General features: G+C 36.2%; 1 protein-coding gene across 2 annotated transcripts in view; it reads right to left on the bottom strand.

Moving 5' to 3' along the window:
* The window catches only part of RAPGEF4 (Rap guanine nucleotide exchange factor 4), a 169010-nt gene that overhangs the window by 136320 nt on the left and 14758 nt on the right, over positions 1 to 17932 (bottom strand). For both annotated transcript variants that reach the window (XM_039361807.1, XM_039361809.1), the window contains exons 2-3: positions 11100 to 11242; positions 4935 to 5023 (exon numbers count right to left, since the gene is read on the bottom strand). In XM_039361807.1, coding sequence (XP_039217741.1) covers positions 4935 to 5023; positions 11100 to 11242 — 232 coding nt within the window. The remainder of the gene's footprint in view (positions 1 to 4934; positions 5024 to 11099; positions 11243 to 17932) is intronic.

Here is a 17932-nt window from a genome sequence, read left to right as displayed (position 1 = left end):
ACTGCTCTATCTCAAACCCAGGAAAAAAACAAGGGCAAACCCATGCTGAAATCTTTTCAAGAAAATCACAGACACTAGTCCAGGAGTCAACACTGATTCAAAGGTACGAAAAGAAAAAAAAAACAGTAAAAGGTTCTCTGGAATTGTAGTATATCTGCACCTATTTGTGATCGGTTTTGGATTATAAATAAATGTTGAGTTGAATTAAACTGAGTATGTGCCTATTTCCAGTTTATAAATTAAACATAGGTGCCTTTAAGCCTATAAGAATTTGAAGTTTCCAATTTTACAACCAACTTTTCCAGGAACAGAAAACTTTTGTCAAGAGAGAGTTGACAAGTTGCTCTGGGCAGAAGTGGGACATGTTTGCCCCTATTTATTTTTTAATTCTTTTCGATTTTACTATATTTTGTACTTGTATGTTTTCTTGTATTTCGTTTTTCTTTACCTTTATATATTTTGTTATTTTATATCCATGTATTTATTTTTTTTCTTTATATTTTATTTCATCTTCTTCTAGGAATTTGGTTGTCAGCCAATCCATCCCTACCCTTCCAAGGAGATAGGGTTTCATTAGGCAGGTACGATGAAATGAGCTGCAATTCATGAAAGCTTATGTCTTTTAATAAAAATTGCTCGCGGAAAAAAGTGACACCAGACTTCCGATTTTTTGTTACCAAACAGTAATGTAGCTCTCCTCCTACAATGGTTGCCTATGTAGAGGGTACAACATCACTAAGATTTTTTTTTCCCCTCAGTACTGCAGAGCCCTCTACTGATGGATAACATCCTGCAGTCTATTCCATTTTTTTCAGACTGAAAAGCAAATGGAAGAGGGAATTTCAGCAATGCAAGTGAGTTTGAGGAGTTCATTGGGGGAGGGATAAAGCGGAAAATACATTTTTTTTTACTCTTTAAAATACCAAAAACAAGCCAATACAAATCCATCTTTTTGATGAGGACTGAATTATTTGTTTTCGGTTTTTTTACTTAGTCTGTGCTTTAAATTTCTGCAAAGTTCAGGAAACATTTCTGCAATTTAATCCTCCTTAAACCCACTAAGATAAAAAAAAAAAGTCCTAAAATGGTAGTCCCGATCACAGGTTCCCAAACGGGGGTGCGAGACAATATTCTAGGGGGTGCAAAAACTTGGGTTTTCAAAATTATAGTCTATATGCATCATTCGTTGCTGTTTTTCGAACTTTTGGAAGGGGTATGAAAATATATCAGAAGAGTTCTAGGGGCACGGGGTACAGAAAAGGTTGGGAGCCACTGATCTAGTGGACTCTGGGGATTACAAAATTATTTGAACTGCACTTTTCCCACACCTGGTCTATTGTCACTATGCATTTAATAACAGCTTCCGGCATTATCACAAAAAAGCATAGGTAGTCCTCGACTTACAACAATTCACCGTTCAAAATTACAATGGCACTGAAAAAAGTGACTTATGACCATTTTTCACACTTACGACCATTGTAGCATCCCTATGGTCACATGATCAAAATTCAGATGCTTGGCAAGTGGTTCATATTTATGACAGTTACCTGAATGTTGGCTCTCTATTTCCAAAAGTTTGAATTAGAAGAAAAAACGTTTGTTTGTCACTTTTTAAACAGAAAACAGATCTTTGAAAAAAAAAGACTGAAGAAATTGGTTTCAAAAAAGGACAATGAGGAAACAGACTAACAATACTTGTCTTCCTGAGATTGCTAGAGGTATTTCTTCATTCTCAAAAATACATAAAAATACTTTTATGATTCAAACAGCAGTTCACAGAGAAGGCGCATGAAAAATATATCCAGAAGTACTTTTGTTCTACTATGTATGAATAGATGCAGTAATGGAATGGAACAGATTTACCAATTAAACCATCAAAAGAGATATGTTTGCAAATAAACTGTTCTCTCCATCTTATTTTCTCTCTGTCAAGTACAAAGAGGGAGCTAAGAAGGCACATGAAAGATCTGCCTTTAAAAAAAAAGTTAGAAAAGAGATGAATTTCCCCCCCCCCAATTTTTGAAAAAACTCTCTTTATTGATTGAAAGTCTTTTCTCCAAAAATAATGCTTGTAGCTTGGAAGTTTTCTTCAAGGCTACTTAAATATTAAAAATGAATTCACAGAATTGCCACTGTGGATGTTGCTGTGTTGTGTTTCTATTTATTTTATTTCTCCCTGGTGAGCAAATGTAGGATCTATCACTGTTCCCTAAGAAAGGCAAATCCCATCCTGCTTACTTTAAATCTTGGCTGCCTTCTAGCAATCATCCATATTTTATAGCTCAGTTATGGTACCAGTAATATAACTCATGGAAAAATCAGAAATGCTGTCAAATAGTTCTTTCGTGATTCTTTTAAATTTGATTAAATAAAGGCCACTGAAGTCAGACTTTAAAGTTAAGGTTTTCACATACAAACTACTTTCATTGTAACACCCGTAAATAAGTAACTAAGAAGAGTGAATTGCCATATTCAATTACATGAGTTACTCTCAAACTCACGTTCAAAGAACCTAGGTTTCTATTTCTGCACTTTTGTCGAGTGGTTTCAGTAGCCAAATCAACCCATCCAATGATAAAAAAAATGATAATACTTAATACTGCAAGAGCTCTAAGCCTGCTTAGTTTAATGTAGAAAAAAAATTAAAACTTTATTCATTCTACCACTGCCCTCTTGTGGTATAGAATTCTGCAAATATTAACACAATCCAGCATAAAACAGCTAGATTGTGTTTAATCTGCTAATTTTCCTATGTTTATTATTCACATGAAATGCAAGTGTCAGTCACACCTGGACTGACCAGTTACTTCAACGGTTACTGCTTCTACACAAATAAATCAAATGACTGAATCTGGGTTTTCACATTTTAAATTTGAATAGTTTGTCTTTTTTATTGTTTGACTGCTTGTTTAGCAATATTAATGAAGACCATATTTTGTAGAATTATAAAAAATATAGGCATATTTTATAGGAAAAGGCTTTAATTTAATGTAATTTAATTTAATAATTTAATTTAACTGATTTAGGCACCACCCAACTTTAGGAGGCACGCAACGTAACAAACAGAATAAAATACAATATGAGTAAGGAAAGAAGCAAACCAAAAAAACAACTAGATAGAAAATTGGAAAGCTGGCTAAATGACAGAAAACACACAGAATCCTGCATGTCCAAGAGGCTCAAAAGACCCCAGCCCAAGGCCTGGGAGATTAGTCAGGTCTTTAAGTCCCTCCAGAACACAATCCAGATGGAGCTGTCTGGATCTCAGTGGGTGCTTGAAACGCCTTCTAGTAAGCTAGTTCATTTGTCCACTTATCCCAGGGTAATTTAGACTGATCTGGGTTGATTTTTCCAATATTTCACAGGGAATTTTCATCTGGAGATCCTAGAACCTGTATCTGGAATTTTATATATACGAAACGATTATTGAGTTATGTCAGAATTAGACACCTACCCCCAGATGGGTCACAGATCTTATATTCTAGATTTTTCAGTGTGGAAAAAGTGAAAGGGAAAGAAAAACAATATGTATATAACCCTAAAGGAAATTTACAAGTAACGGAAGTGAACCTGGTCAATATAGCCTTTGTTTGGTCTAATTCAAGGGATCCAGACTAAGCATTTTACGACAGACTTCACTGAAAAATGGAATCATTATAAATGTTGGTGTTTAGAGAGTTCAAAGCATAATGTGTAGGAAGTGGAGAAGAACACAGCAGTTTCAGAAAACATATGACTTTTGAGAAGCTCAGAGACAATAATCCTAAGGCAAAAAAAAAAAATAGCACTTATTTTGGTGGGAGAGTGGAAGGGACGTCTGTGCCTCCTTTCCTAGAAATTTTGATACATCCTTGACATTTCCTTCAACTGTTCCATAAGTCTCTTCGTGCTTAAGAGGTGTTTGGACAACCTCCACAGCTATTCACAATTCCTTGACATTTGGTCAGGGAAGAGACTGGTAGGTACTGTAAGGAGCAATCGTTTATTGTTATATCTTGCATAAATATAAATGTAAACATGAGACTCTGTATAATCCAGTTCCTTAACTTTCTGAGACTGCTCATAGAAGGTTAGTCATATTCAAGACAGAGCAGGTCAATTTGGAAATTACTCACCAAAAGACATTTAAACTAGGGAGAGCAGTGGAAATCCTAATATAAGGTTATGGTTATGCAAAGTCCTAATTAACTAGTTGCAAATGAAAAGGCCCAGCTGAAGAAAAAGACTTAGCTCCTTTCCTTTAAACAGAAAAAGTGCTTTCATTCAGTGGCATTATAATTGTGTGTACACACACAAACTCAAAATGACCCAGAAAGTCTTTTGAAGGGACCATTTGCACAGTGCCTCTATGCTTCAAGCAATGGATTCACTTTTCAAATTTGACCATATAGTTGACCAAGTTCTTCTTCGAAGGTATAACACAGCCCTCATGACACCAAAATTCCAACAAGGACTTGTTAGAAAAGTAGTTTATAATAAAGGCAGAAAAATGGAAAAGAAAGTAGAGTTGCATCCTGAAAGCATGTCTGTGAATGGTCCTTGCAGAATCAACTGTACAGCCTCCAACTGAGTATGTGATGAAGCTCTGCAATGAAGACTTAGCCTTTTTCCTATGTGTGTCCGATGTCACAACACATGTTCCAAAGGAGCAGACCATATACAATACCACTTTCTTCATATGTCTCCCCTGTGGACACTGCCGGCTCCTTGTTAGTAATTATGGAATAAAAGCCAAGATACACAAACAGACTTTTGGATTCAGGCCTGGAAAAGGAAGACCCTAGTATTGTTCAGTCCTTTAGTTCAGTAAAACTGTTTCTCTACGATGTACCATATTGCCGAGTTAAAGGTTACAGGAACAAAAATGTTTAGTAGTCTATAGGTAGGCAATATTTTCCTGAGAAAATTGTAGTGCATTAGAGATGTAATTTTACCTGATGGTTGCTCGTATCAGAAACTTTAACATCCAAGGATCCTGTCAATACAGCATACCAATTTGTTCCAATATCACCTTGACGAAATACTGCCAAAAGAGAGAGGGAGATAATCAAATTCAAAGATACATTGTATTTATAATAATCTTAGTTATAATAACTTTTGATTAAATAAGCATATTTGCAGTAGTAGCAATTATATTTTCAAAGAGAATTTTGACATCTGCAGTTTTCAGTAGAATTCTTCAGACTGAACTATAATTCCTAATATTCTTTGGAATTTGCTAATTACATTGGTTAAAATGGGTTGGTTTATTTTTGTGTTTATCTCCCATCCATGTTCAGTAAGAAACTTGATGTCATGTTTGTCAAAAGGTCATCATTTTGTAAATCATGTAAATTATGACAACTACATGTAGTCTTTGACTTACGACTACAACTGAGCTCAAAATTTCCACTGCTAAGCAACAGAGTTGTTAACTGACTTTTCCCCATTTTACAACTTTTTTTATTACAATTGTTAACTGAATCATACAAATTTGGCTTCCCCTATTGACTTTACTTGTCAGAAGCCAGCTGGGAAGGTTACAAATAATAGATCACATGAACCTGGGATAGTGCATCCATTATAAATACATGCCAGTTACCAAGCACCCAAATGCTGACCACATGACCATGGAGATGCTACAATGGTCATAAGTGTAAAAAACATATCTTTTTTTTTCAGCGCCGTTATAACTTTAACAGTCATTAAATGAATGGCTGTTAAGTCGAGGACTACCTGTACGACAAAATTATGAAATATGCGTTAGTTGCACAAAGGACATAAAATAAATAATTCCATCATTTGTGCAATGACATCATGACGTTTGACATCACTGCACTGCACTGCACTCCTGTAGATGCCCATGGATCTGCCTTTATTGTTTTCTACTCACATCATATCATAATTAATTCCTTCATCTTGACACCCTTAAACTACTAATACTATTATGCTGCAAAATGTTTTAATATAAAGAAACCCTAAGAAATGCTCCTTAGGTCTACATCATACATGATCAAAGTAGGAAAGCCAGAACCTGTGGTAAAAACATTTGTATTTATAAGTCTACTTTTCATAACTGTTTTGTTTCTTCTATTCTAAAATTCATTCTTTTTCTCCAAAACCAAACAGTCCTTTGTGGACACTGTTGAGTACTCATAGGGCACTTTTTTAAATGTTTTTTTTCCCCATTTGCGTGGCAAACTCTCTGCATTTCTGAAATACATTACCCATTTCTACGACAAAAATAGATCTTCACATGAGGGCAAGGGAGCAAAGTATGGTTTATTTCTGTCATTGCTATGGTGATTGTGAGAAGTTAAGTGAAAACTTTACATAAGCAGATTGGCAAATTGTCTTTTGTTTGTGCAGAAGCAGCTATAAAACATGAAGTTGTGCTTGGGTGGATAGAAAACATACAAGTTAATTGTGTACATCATGACTGATTACAACCTGGCATTTAAAACAGGCCTTTGCAAGGCTGTTTTTTTAAAAAACAAAAACAAATAGTTTTTATTAAAAGATTTTACTTATATAATAAGAAAACAATTCAAAGAAAAAGGTTTATTAAATGTGAAAGAGAAAAGAAAGCAAAGAAAAAAGAGACAAAAAATGAAAAGAAAATAATGAAACAGAAAACATAAATAAAAGGAAATAGCTTTAATCTTCCTCTCAGCAGTTATACATACAATTATAATCAAAACTGTCTCTGTAAAATTACATCATAATTCCTTTCTTTCTATAGCCTATTCTTTCCAATCATCAAAAACATAAGTCACAAAATATTTTTTACACAAAAAATCCATAAGGGGTTTCCAGTCATTATTGGATGTCAATAATGACCTTTGTCTAATCCAGGGGTAGGCAACCTTGGCTCTTTTATGACTCGTGAACTTCAACTCCCAGAATTCTTGAGCCAGCCATGCTGAGGGAAAAGGGAGAGGTTTCCAAGCTAAGCCATGATGGCTCAGGAATTCTGGGAGTTGAAGTCCACGAGTGATAAAAGAGCCAAGATTGCCTACCCCCGGTCTAATCAAAGAAGTCAGTTTTGCCATCTCAGAAAGTTCTGTCAGAGCTGAAGAAGCTTCTTGGATGAGAAGCAAAACGTCTTCAAAGAAAAACAAGGAAGTCCAGTCGCCTCATGAAAAAAACATCTTTGGGATAACTATGAACAGGAGGACTGAGAATCTCCACAGACATTCTATCAATTTTGTCAGCCATTCCTCTGTAGCGGGTAGTACCGAATCTGTCCACTTTAGGTATTAGTACTGTTATCAACTTCTTTTCAGCTGTCAGAAATCTTCTATTTATGTAAATAATATACATCACTTGTTGTAAAGTTTACAAACATTCATCCTCAAAATATTTATAGTAAGAGGCCAGCAGACAGTCTGGACCAGGTGCCTTTCCTGTTTTAGACTTTTTAAGAACTTCACCAACTTCCTCTATTATTATAGATATATTCAAAATGTATCTCTGATTCTCTATAATCTTTGGTAAATTCTGTTTATATAAATACTCAACCATTTTCCAAAGAAATTTCTTGATCATTATATAAAGTAGAATAATATAATGAAATCCTATAGATTCTTTAATCTTTTCTTAATTTCTTCTCTCATGTGCTTTTTTATCTGGGCAAATCCTTCATTTCTTTTTTTTAAAGCAGCCAAACTATTGGCAATTGTTTCAGATATTCTCTTGCTAAATTCCTCAAAGATTTTCTGCAAGAAACCTGATGTAATACCATTGTCTGCAAGTTATCCTAGTGCAGGGGTAGGCAACCTCGGCTCTTTTATGACTCGTGGACTTCAACTCCCAGAATTCCTGAGGCAGCATAGCTGACTCAGGAATTCTGGGAGTTGAAGTCCACGAGTCATAAAAGAGTCAAGGTTGCCTACCCCTGTCCTAGTGAATCTCTCCTTCCTTCTCCTATTTTTGCTGTTTTTCTTGTTGATACCCTCATGTTATGGCTCCAAAGTAAAGTACATCAATTAACTAGGGTGAAAGTAAGAAGTCAAGCTTCTCCTTTTTTCCCCCTTCTTTGCTTTTTCTCTTTCCTTAACACTTTAGTCCCAATAAGCTTGCCATACAATAGATACAGTCACTGAATCTGGGCCATTCATTTATTTTATTTATTTGTATCCCACCTTTATTACTTTTACAAATAACTCAAGGTGGCAAACATATCCAATACATCTTCCTTCTGCCACTGTCCCCACAACAACCCTAGACACAAACAAAATCATGACCAAAAGCCAACATGGGTTTGTCAAAAACAGATCATGCCAGACAAATCTTATTGTGTTCTTTGACCAGGGTGACAAAATTAGTGGACCAGAGAAATGCTGTGGATATAATTTACTTGCACTTAACAAAGTAGATCACAACCTACTACTTGATAAGATAGAAAAATGCAGGTTAGACAGCATCACCACCAGATGGATCCGTAGCTGGCTGACTGGCCGTATTCAGCTTGTGGTCCTCAATGGAACTGCATCTACATGGAGGGAAGTGTGTAGTGGGGTGCCCCAGGGCTCTGTTCTGGGCCCAGGGTTCTTCAACATCTTCATCAATGATTTGGATGAGGGGATAGATGGGGAACTCATCAAATTTGCAGACGATACCAAGATGACAAGAATAGCCAACACTCCAGAAGATAGGCTTAAGATACAGAAGGACCTTGACAGACTTGAACACTGGGCGCTATCTAACAAAATGAAATTCAATGGTGAAAAAAGTAAGGTTCTACATTTAGACAACAAAAACCAAACGGACAGGTATAGTATAGGGGGTACCTTGCTCAATAGTAGCAACTGGGAGAGGGATCTTGGAGGCCTAGTGGACAATCACTTAAATATGAGCCAGCAGTCTGCTGCAGCTGCCAAAAAAGCCAACACAGTGCTAGGCTGCATTAACAGAGGGATAGAATCAAGATCACGTGAAGTGTTAATACCACTTTACAATGTCTTGGTAAGGCCATACTTAGAATACTGCATCCAGTTTTGATCACCACGATGTAAAAAAGATGTTGAGACTCTAGAAAGAGTACAGAGAAGAGCAACAAAGATGATCAGGGGACTGGAAGCTAAAACATATAAGGAACGGTTGCTGGAATTGGGTATGTCTAGCCTAATGAGGAGAAGGACGAGGGGTGACATGATAGCAGTGTTCCAATATCTCAGGGGCTGCCACAAAGAAGAGGGAGTCAAGCTATTCTCCAAAGCACCTGAAGGCAGGACAAGAAGCAACAGATGGAAACTAACCAAAGAGAGAAGCAACCTAGCACTAAGGAGAAATTTCCTGATAGTTAGAACAATTAATCAGTGGAACAACCTGTCTCCTGAAGCTGTGAATGCTCCAAAACTGGAAGTCTTTAAGAAGAGACTGGACAGCCATTTGTCTGAAATGGTATAGTGTTTCCTGCCTGAGCAGGGTGTTGGACTAGATGTCCTCCAAGGTCCCTCCCAACTTTATTATTATTTTTATTATTATGGATCATCGCACAGTCAGCCAGATGTTCAGACTGGATTTGGCATTTTGTCTACCTATCGAGTCCTTACCCAGGACCTGGGATAGGCAGATGTGGATGTTTGATGGTATTACAGGTATCGTCGCAGGATGGAAGCAGTTCCTAGTAAGGCCGCCTTTTGCAATTGACTAATAGCAAATTTGTCAATGCCAATGGTGTTCAAGTGGTGCTCCAGTTGTTTTGGGATTGCACCCAAGGAGCCTATTACTATTGGTACTACCCTTGCTTGCTTTTGCCACAGTCTTTCTATTTCTATTTGTAGGTCTTTGTATTTTGTTATCTTCTCCAGTTCTTTCTCTTCTATTCTGCTGTCTCCAGGCACTGCCACGTCCACTATCCAGACTTTTTTGTCTTTCTTATCGACAATTGTTAAGTCTGGGGTGTTATGTTGCAGGTGCTTGTCTGTTTGAATTCTGAAGTCCCAGAGCAGTTTAATTTTATCATTTTCTATGACTTTCTCTATTTTATGATCCCACCAGTTTTTGCTTACAGGCAAATGATATTTTTTGCAGATCTTCCAATGCACCATTGTTGCTACTTTGTCATGCCGCTGCTTGTAGTCAGTCTGTGCAATCTTCTTGCAACAGCTTACCAGGTGGTCCACTGTTTCTTCAGCTTCTTTGCATAGGCGGCACTTACTGTCTGTTGCTGTCTTCTCAATTTTGACTTTATATGCGTTTGTCCTTAAGGCTTGGTCTTGTGCAGCCAGAATTAGTCCCTCGGTCTCTTTCTTCAATTTTCCTGCTCTTAGCCATTGCCAGGTCTTGTTATTATCTGCTTTCCCAGCTATTTTTTTCATGTATTGGCCATGTAGTGCTTTGTCTTCCCATGCCTCTATTACGGATCATCGCACAGTCAGCCAAAATACAAAGACCTACAAATTCTGTTCTTCATTTGGTCTTTCTTGTAGGCCAGTTTGGTCTCTCCAGTAGTCAGTAAGCCATTATTATATTTCTTCACTGGATGCTTTAATATCTACTTTGCTTGTTAATATTATTTTTTTCCCAAAAAGTCAGATCTTTGGACAGAAAATGTAGACCCAAAACTATTTCTTCTGCTAATAAACTATAGCATTTCTGCAGTTATTTGGATGTTCTTATTGTTGTGATTTAAAATTGTGCCATAAAGATAATGAAGGGGGGGTGGGAATGGAATGGCCACAAAAATTTAATATTTAAGTCCTTTTCATACTACAACCTAGCAATGTTAAGGTTATAACTTTTTTGGTCTCAGATTAATAAACAAATATAATTACGATATGATAGTAAATAATTATTTGAAATATTTATACATACTATAACTTATAATTAGTAGTAGAAATAATCTATGGCTAATGGATTACATATAGAAATGAATACATGAACTAATTTCATAAGAAAGATAATTTTATCCCTGCTCTAAAGAACATTTCCCATTAAAAACATTAAAATTAAAAGATATTTCACATTAAAAAATATTGATATTCAAAAGTTAAACATTAAAACATAAAAAAGGATTTCACATTATAAACACTGAACACTGAAAAAGAAAGAAACTTTCATTTGATTCCTGGTTTACTCTCCTACATTATTTTAATATTTTAAAAAAAACGTACATGTAGTACCCTTTTCCAAGTTTTCATAATAGCCGCAGAGACATATTTGCTGGAGAAGATTGGGATGAAATTTCTCAAAAGCTTTTACTTCTTTTAGGCGAGTAAATATAATATCCACATCTTCACTCGAACGCTCCAAAGGTCTGCAAAATAGGAATGACATTAGTTTATCATCTTTCACTTTTTGAGTCACAATATATTCCAAGATGATGATACTGTACTTTAGGATTAAAACCAAACTGTGAGATAAATAGAGGTAAAATACAGAAGTCAAAATTGCAGGCAGCTAAAGCCAGCCAAAATCCTAAATATAATCATCCACTGTAACAGCAACAAACAGCCTAACTTTGATTGTAGATCTCTCTCTTAGAAAATTAGGATCATCTTTAAGAAATTATTTTGTCTCATTAAAATTAAAACATTAGAATTCTGTAATAGCTGAGTGACCCCCAAAACCATATTTTTTTTAGGTGTCTCTTGTGAAAAGATGATAAATGATACAGGGGTAATTCCCAGTATTACATATTTTAATATACATTGCTGTGAGACAGCCTGTATGATCTCATGGTTAGAAAGGATTAGGACTGTCAATTAGGATTTCAAATCCAACTCATGGAAGCTCATTGGATAATTTTGTGCCGGTACTCTTATCTCAGCTCAATCTATTTGACCAAAACACTGTGGGCACAGAACTGGAGGAAGGGACTACTATGTATATTGTCTTGAGCTCCTGGAGGAAGCAAATAACAAATAAACTGTGCTGGTTAAATGAAATGAAGAAATAAATATTTAATGACCGTGAGCCCCTGAGCTATCTTTTGAAATCAGGCTTAAATTACTGTAGTATTTTTCTAGTCAGATAGAAAAAAAATACTACTTAGTACAATAAGGACGAGGAAACCAAGTCAACCATGAAACAAGTATCATAAGGGTGACTGACATAAGAGCTGACAACAAGGGGGAACATATTTTCATACACCAAACTGTTCTTTGATTTACAAAAATTACCTCGAGGCCAAATCACAGCTAGAGTGTAAAAGAATAGTTTTTCCTTTTTATCTGCAGCATAATAAAGAGCAGTAATGCAGGAAAAAATATGAAGCCAAGCTGTTCTGAAAACATTGGCCTAAAACTATGCGGCTATTGGCCTAAACTAGGGGTAGGCAACCTTGGCTCTTTTATGACTCGTGGACTTCAACTCCCAGAATTCCTGAGCCAGCATGGCTCAGCTTGGAAACTCTCCATTTCCCTTCAGCATGGCTGGCTCAGGAATTCTGGGAGTAGAAGTCCATGAGTCATAAAAGAGCCAAAGTTGCCTACCCCTGGCCTAAACTATGCATTATCTTCAGAAACATAGCTTTCTGAATTAACAAAAAAAATAACAATGTACCTCTATGTTCCTTGATTGAAAGAGAACTGTGTTTTCACAGATAATTGATACTGCATAGGACTAGCGAGCAAATGTAGTTGACCTTGGAAGTTAAATAGGGTTGGATTGAATTAATACTGTACTTGAATGAAATACCATCATAGAAACTCAAGCTGTAGATTAAACTAGGAAACTGAGTGAAAAATCCCAGAAGGCAACCATGGAGAACCATTATCTATATTAGCTACCAAGGAAACTACACAAATGAGTCCAAAGTCAAATTCAACTAGAATGAAACTTTATTTAATATGGCATAGCAATACTATATGCAGAGTTCTAATAGCTATTGTTTTTATTTTATTTTGCTTTATTTTAGGGATGTTCCTTCTAGCCTTCAAGAAATTCCATGGAAATTGATAATAAAGAAATCACCAAATTTTAATTAATGACTCCAAAATTGTGAGTTGAGCACTGGATTCATATGTCTCTCTCTCTCATAGCTAACAATTTTTTTAATCAGTGGGTCAATCAGTTGATTTATTGTAGTCATTGACTAGCAATTATTTTTATTTGTTTAACTTTAGAGCATTGACAATAGCTAAAATTCAAAAATTAACCAAATATAACAAAAATAGTTAAAACCACCGTTAAAACTAACTCAAACAGAAAAGGCCTGGCTGAAGAGGAAGGTCATATAGTAGGTCTTTTTCCCAAAACATAAAGAGTGGGTAGGGAGATGCTTCTGGTTCCAGATTGTGGCAATGGCAGATGTGCAGGGCGATCGCTCCCTCCATTGTCTGGTTTTCTCTCACCAGGGAACCCTGAAAGGGGTCTAGAGTCACCTTGGAGGGGCGATGAGTGGGGAAGAGGACTTTCTGATAAATCGCGGAAGGGCAGCAGCCCTTCTGTTTGATCCGGAGCAGCTCTTCTGACCGACAGAGAAAAGATTGGCCACCCATATGGCCCGTCATTAATGCCATTTCCAGCCAAGGTCAAACTTACAACTAAGCACTTGAAAGCACCGTGGAGGAACTGGGTGAGATCCTGCCTTCTTTCCACCCAAGTATTTTTTCCTGCAAAAGCTGTTCGAAATTGCTTCCCCATGTGAGGATAGAGGGAAGGGAACGTCTTTCTCTCACCCTCTAAAATGGCGGTGGTTGCCTACATAGGGGAGATAAAGCCCTGAAAAATATAATTAAGTAATTGGACTTACATGCTTCTTAGATCTGGCGACCCAAAAAGTTCCTACCTTCATAGGAACTGGCTATCTTGACTATTTAAAAAAAAACCCCAAAAGAACCTAAACTGGATAAAAGTCTAGCCTTTCTGAAAAGGATTTCAAATGCCACCGGGAACATCTTGTGGTGAATCCAGGTACAGCAAGTGAATATCCCTGGTAAAGAGACCTGTTTACAACCTAGATCTGTCCTTGGTATTATCTAAAGATAAAAAGCTGGAGCTGAGAGCTGAAACCGACTCTTAAGAACTGTGGAGGTGAACATTCACTGACTATGGTTTAAAAAATTAGCCTCCCCTAAAGGATTATTTATAACTATTTCAGAAATGGAGGGGGACCAGCAACAAACTTTGCTTGACTATAAACTTATACTTTACAAGTAGCTCAGTAGCTTCAAATCCTTGAAGCTACTGAGATAATTAAATCTAGACTGAAAGACAAAGGCGCTAGCTTGAACCTACAAACTGAAACCCAGATTCCAACTAAAGAACTTACAACCCAGGAAACAACAGAAACAGAAGAAATCAACACCAAGACAGAGGACTTTAAGGAACAACAACAATATATTGAAAATTATGACAACCAAATCCTGATTGCAACCAAAGAACCTACAACCCAAAAAGTAACAGAAGTGGAACAAAGTAATACCAAATCAGAGGATGCTAAAGATCAACAAGGACAGCACACTGAAAATCTAGATAACCAATCAATAACTATAAAATTGGACATGACCTTTTACCTAAACCAAAAGAAACCTGAGGAAGAAGAAGACCAGACTGAATTGAAGATAAAGACACTAGAACAAACACTGAGACTTGAACTACCAGGGCAACAACTTAATGATTATAAATGGACCAGTTCTTTTGAAAAATTGACGACTAGATGGTCACCTTTGACTCAAGTAACACGTGCCAGAACGAAAGGAGACCTATTTGATAACTTAAAGACATTGGTATGGAAACCTGGTTGGCAGAAAGCTAGAGTTAGGTTTAAAAAATGGGGCCTTTTGACTTACTAAGAGAGATCCTAAAGTCTCAACTAATGGGCTAAAGGAGACCTGGAGATGAAGGGAAATATGACTATTACATTCAAATGTTGTTGGAAAATGATATAATAATAATAATAATAATAATAATAATAATAATAATAATAATAATAATAATGGATTAATTGGCCTAATAATTAGGGTTTAGATTTATAAGGGAAATGAAAATTAAATATTAGGAATCAGCCTTGAACTATCGTTTAGCCCAGAAAATATAGATGATGGATTTGAGACAATAAAGGTTACTCTATTAGTAAGCTGTGATGTATTAGGATGAGAATTAGAAAATGTTTATGAAATAAGAATATATTTAAGTAGGTAATGTGTGTATTTTAGATATTATAACTTTTGTGTAGTGAATTAAAGGAAATTTGGGTTACCAGAAATTTGAATATTATGGATGTTAAAGGTTCAAACTGGAATACTGTAATTAGAAATTAAGAATTAGATAAAACTTAAAAACAGGATATGGATATGTATAAGCAAAAGATAGATTGACAAATGCTTTAATTGAGCTTGCTATGGTTAGCAATTTACTAGTTTAACTATGTTCTATCAAATGTTAATGGGAAATAGAGAAGGAATTTTTGACAATGTAACCTGAGATATGTACTAAAAATGCTGTTGATGAACTATTAACTACCCAGTCACCACGTTACTTTCTAAATACTTGGATGTTAAATTGGAAAACTAATAAAATTTGTTATAAAAAAAAGAGTGGGTAGGGAGTGAAATTCTTAGGAAGTGAATTCTATAACATGGGAACAACCTAGGAGAAAACTATCTTACATACATCTGGGAAAGAGAGATAGGAAAATACGAAGGCCTGCTGATCAGACAGATTCGCACTGAAATAGTCTGATCGTGTCCTAAATGTAAGAACATATAAACTTTATATACTGTACAATACATCATTCTTTTTGTGACACGTCAGTGCAAATACAATGGCTTCTAATATATATATTTTTTTATATATATAAAAATGGAATGAATAAAGCGCGTTCACCAGGAGAGTTTAAAGTTAAAATACTTTAATTAAAGTATTTTACTATATTAAAAGGTTGCCAAGCTTTCGTTGGGAAAACTCCCCAACATCTTCAGGGCTGAGAGATCGTTTCTAATAAGGTGATTTAAACGGGTTCCATAGACGTCTGCGCGTGGCTCCTAGACCGTGCTAACATTCCCTGCTGAACAGCTGATAGGTGGGAGGGGGAATCGGAGTAAAGATTTCTTCCGTCGTTCTCTCGAGCACTTTTGTTCACATCTCCGTCGATCTCAGGGGGTATTGTTAAAGCTACGTTTCCGCCCTCTCCCGGCAGCACTGGCTCTCGTTGCAGCGGGGGGATTTAGTTCGATGTCATTGTATATCCTATCATGGTGGCGGGGCTTCATCGGCTGCATTTAACATTTTTCCTCTGCTGCGTGCTCCCGTATTTATATATAGTAAATATAGTAAAATACTTTAATTAAAGTATTTTAACTTTAAACTCTCCTGGTGAATGCGCTTTATTCATTCCATTTATAATTATGCCCGGGAGTCGCATTTTCACCATCATTATTGAATATTTATAAAAAAGCAGAATGGAATTTGAGATCTAAGAAAAGCCAATTGTCAGTGAAAGTATGAAAGCCAGCCAGCATATTCAAAGAAGCACAAAGAAAAAAAGAGAAAACTCTGTTGCTGCACTTCATTTGCTCACAAGTATGTATCTGTTCCTGAACTTGATTCCAATAAAATGTTCCCTAAATACTATATATACCACTCTGATTAATTTCTACTTGTTTTGCTAGTAATCAATGGAATTTTCTTTCTTCATTAAAATAATGTAAGGAAATAATCAAAACCCTCAAAAAAATTTAAAATTTGGGATTCAGAAAACCAAATGTATTCTCCTTTAGGTCAGCAGCTCCCAAACTTTTCTATGCCTCATGCCCCTAGTTCTCTCACCCCTTACAAAAGTTCAAAATAACAGCAACTAATTATGCACATATACTATAATTTTGAAAACCCAAGTTTTTGCACCCCCTGGAATATTGTCTCGCACCTCCAGTTGGGAACCCCTGCTTTAGGTCAAATAAAATCTAGAATTGCAAATTCTGCCTAATTTGGAGAAGATTCTGGTTTATTTATTTATATTTAGATTTATTTATATATCAAACTTTTTATCCACCTATCTCCCCCACAGAGGAGCTCTTATTCCCAATCTCTGATGATGGTGATGATGGTGAAGCCTCCCAGACTGATTTAAAAGCCCTGCAGAACCCAAATGATGGCATATACTTCTGAATAGAATAGAATATCTTTATTGTCACTGTGTATCTCACAATGAAATTGCGCTGTCCACAGTGCACACTACACACAAGTAAAAACCACAAGTAAAAACATACATTATATACATTCATCCTTCACATTCTATTCATTGCGCTGCCCCTAATATTGCACTTCAATGTTGCACTATACAGTGGTATGTAATATGGTTACAGCTCTGGAATAAAAACTATTTTTCAGCCTATTCGTCTTTGTTTTTATTATCCTGTACCATCTGCCAGATGGTAATAGCTCAAAAAAAGAATGTCCAGGATGAGATGAGTCTTTGAGAATCTTTTGAGCTTTCCTAAGACAGCGGGAACTGTACAGTTCGTCCAGAGGGGGGAGGAGAGGGCAGCCAATAATCCTCTGGGTGATGGTAATGACCCTCTGGAGCGCTTTCCTATCTGCTACTGTGGAGTTGGCAAACCACACACAAATAATCCTCATAAAAGCATTTTTTTTATTGTGGATAATCTTGTCATAAATCAATCTAGCCATTTTTTTTCAGCATCTAAAATTCAATTATAAGATAACTATCTGTACAGAAAGAACTACAGAATCAGAGGAGAAAAAACCATGTAAATAGTCCTGAACTGATAACTATTTGTTTAGTGACTGATCAAAGTTACAACGGCACTGAAAAAAAAAATGCCTTACAACTGTTCCTAGTGCTTAAGACCATCATTGCAGCATTCCCGTGGTCACATGATCAAAATTTTGTTGCCCGGCAACCATCATGTATTTACAATGCAGCGTCCCAGAGTCATGTGACTGCCATTTGTGGCCTTCCCAGACAGTTTCCGACAAGCAAAGTTAATGGAGAAAGCCAGATTTCCTTAACAACCATAGCATTACGTTAACATCTGCAGTA

The sequence above is a fragment of the Crotalus tigris genome, unplaced genomic scaffold, assembly GCF_016545835.1.
Source record: "Crotalus tigris isolate CLP2741 ecotype Arizona unplaced genomic scaffold, ASM1654583v1 scf7180000019363.1367679, whole genome shotgun sequence".
Taxonomy (NCBI): Eukaryota; Metazoa; Chordata; class Lepidosauria; order Squamata; family Viperidae; genus Crotalus; species Crotalus tigris.
This window is presented reverse-complemented; position numbering and strand designations above follow the sequence as displayed.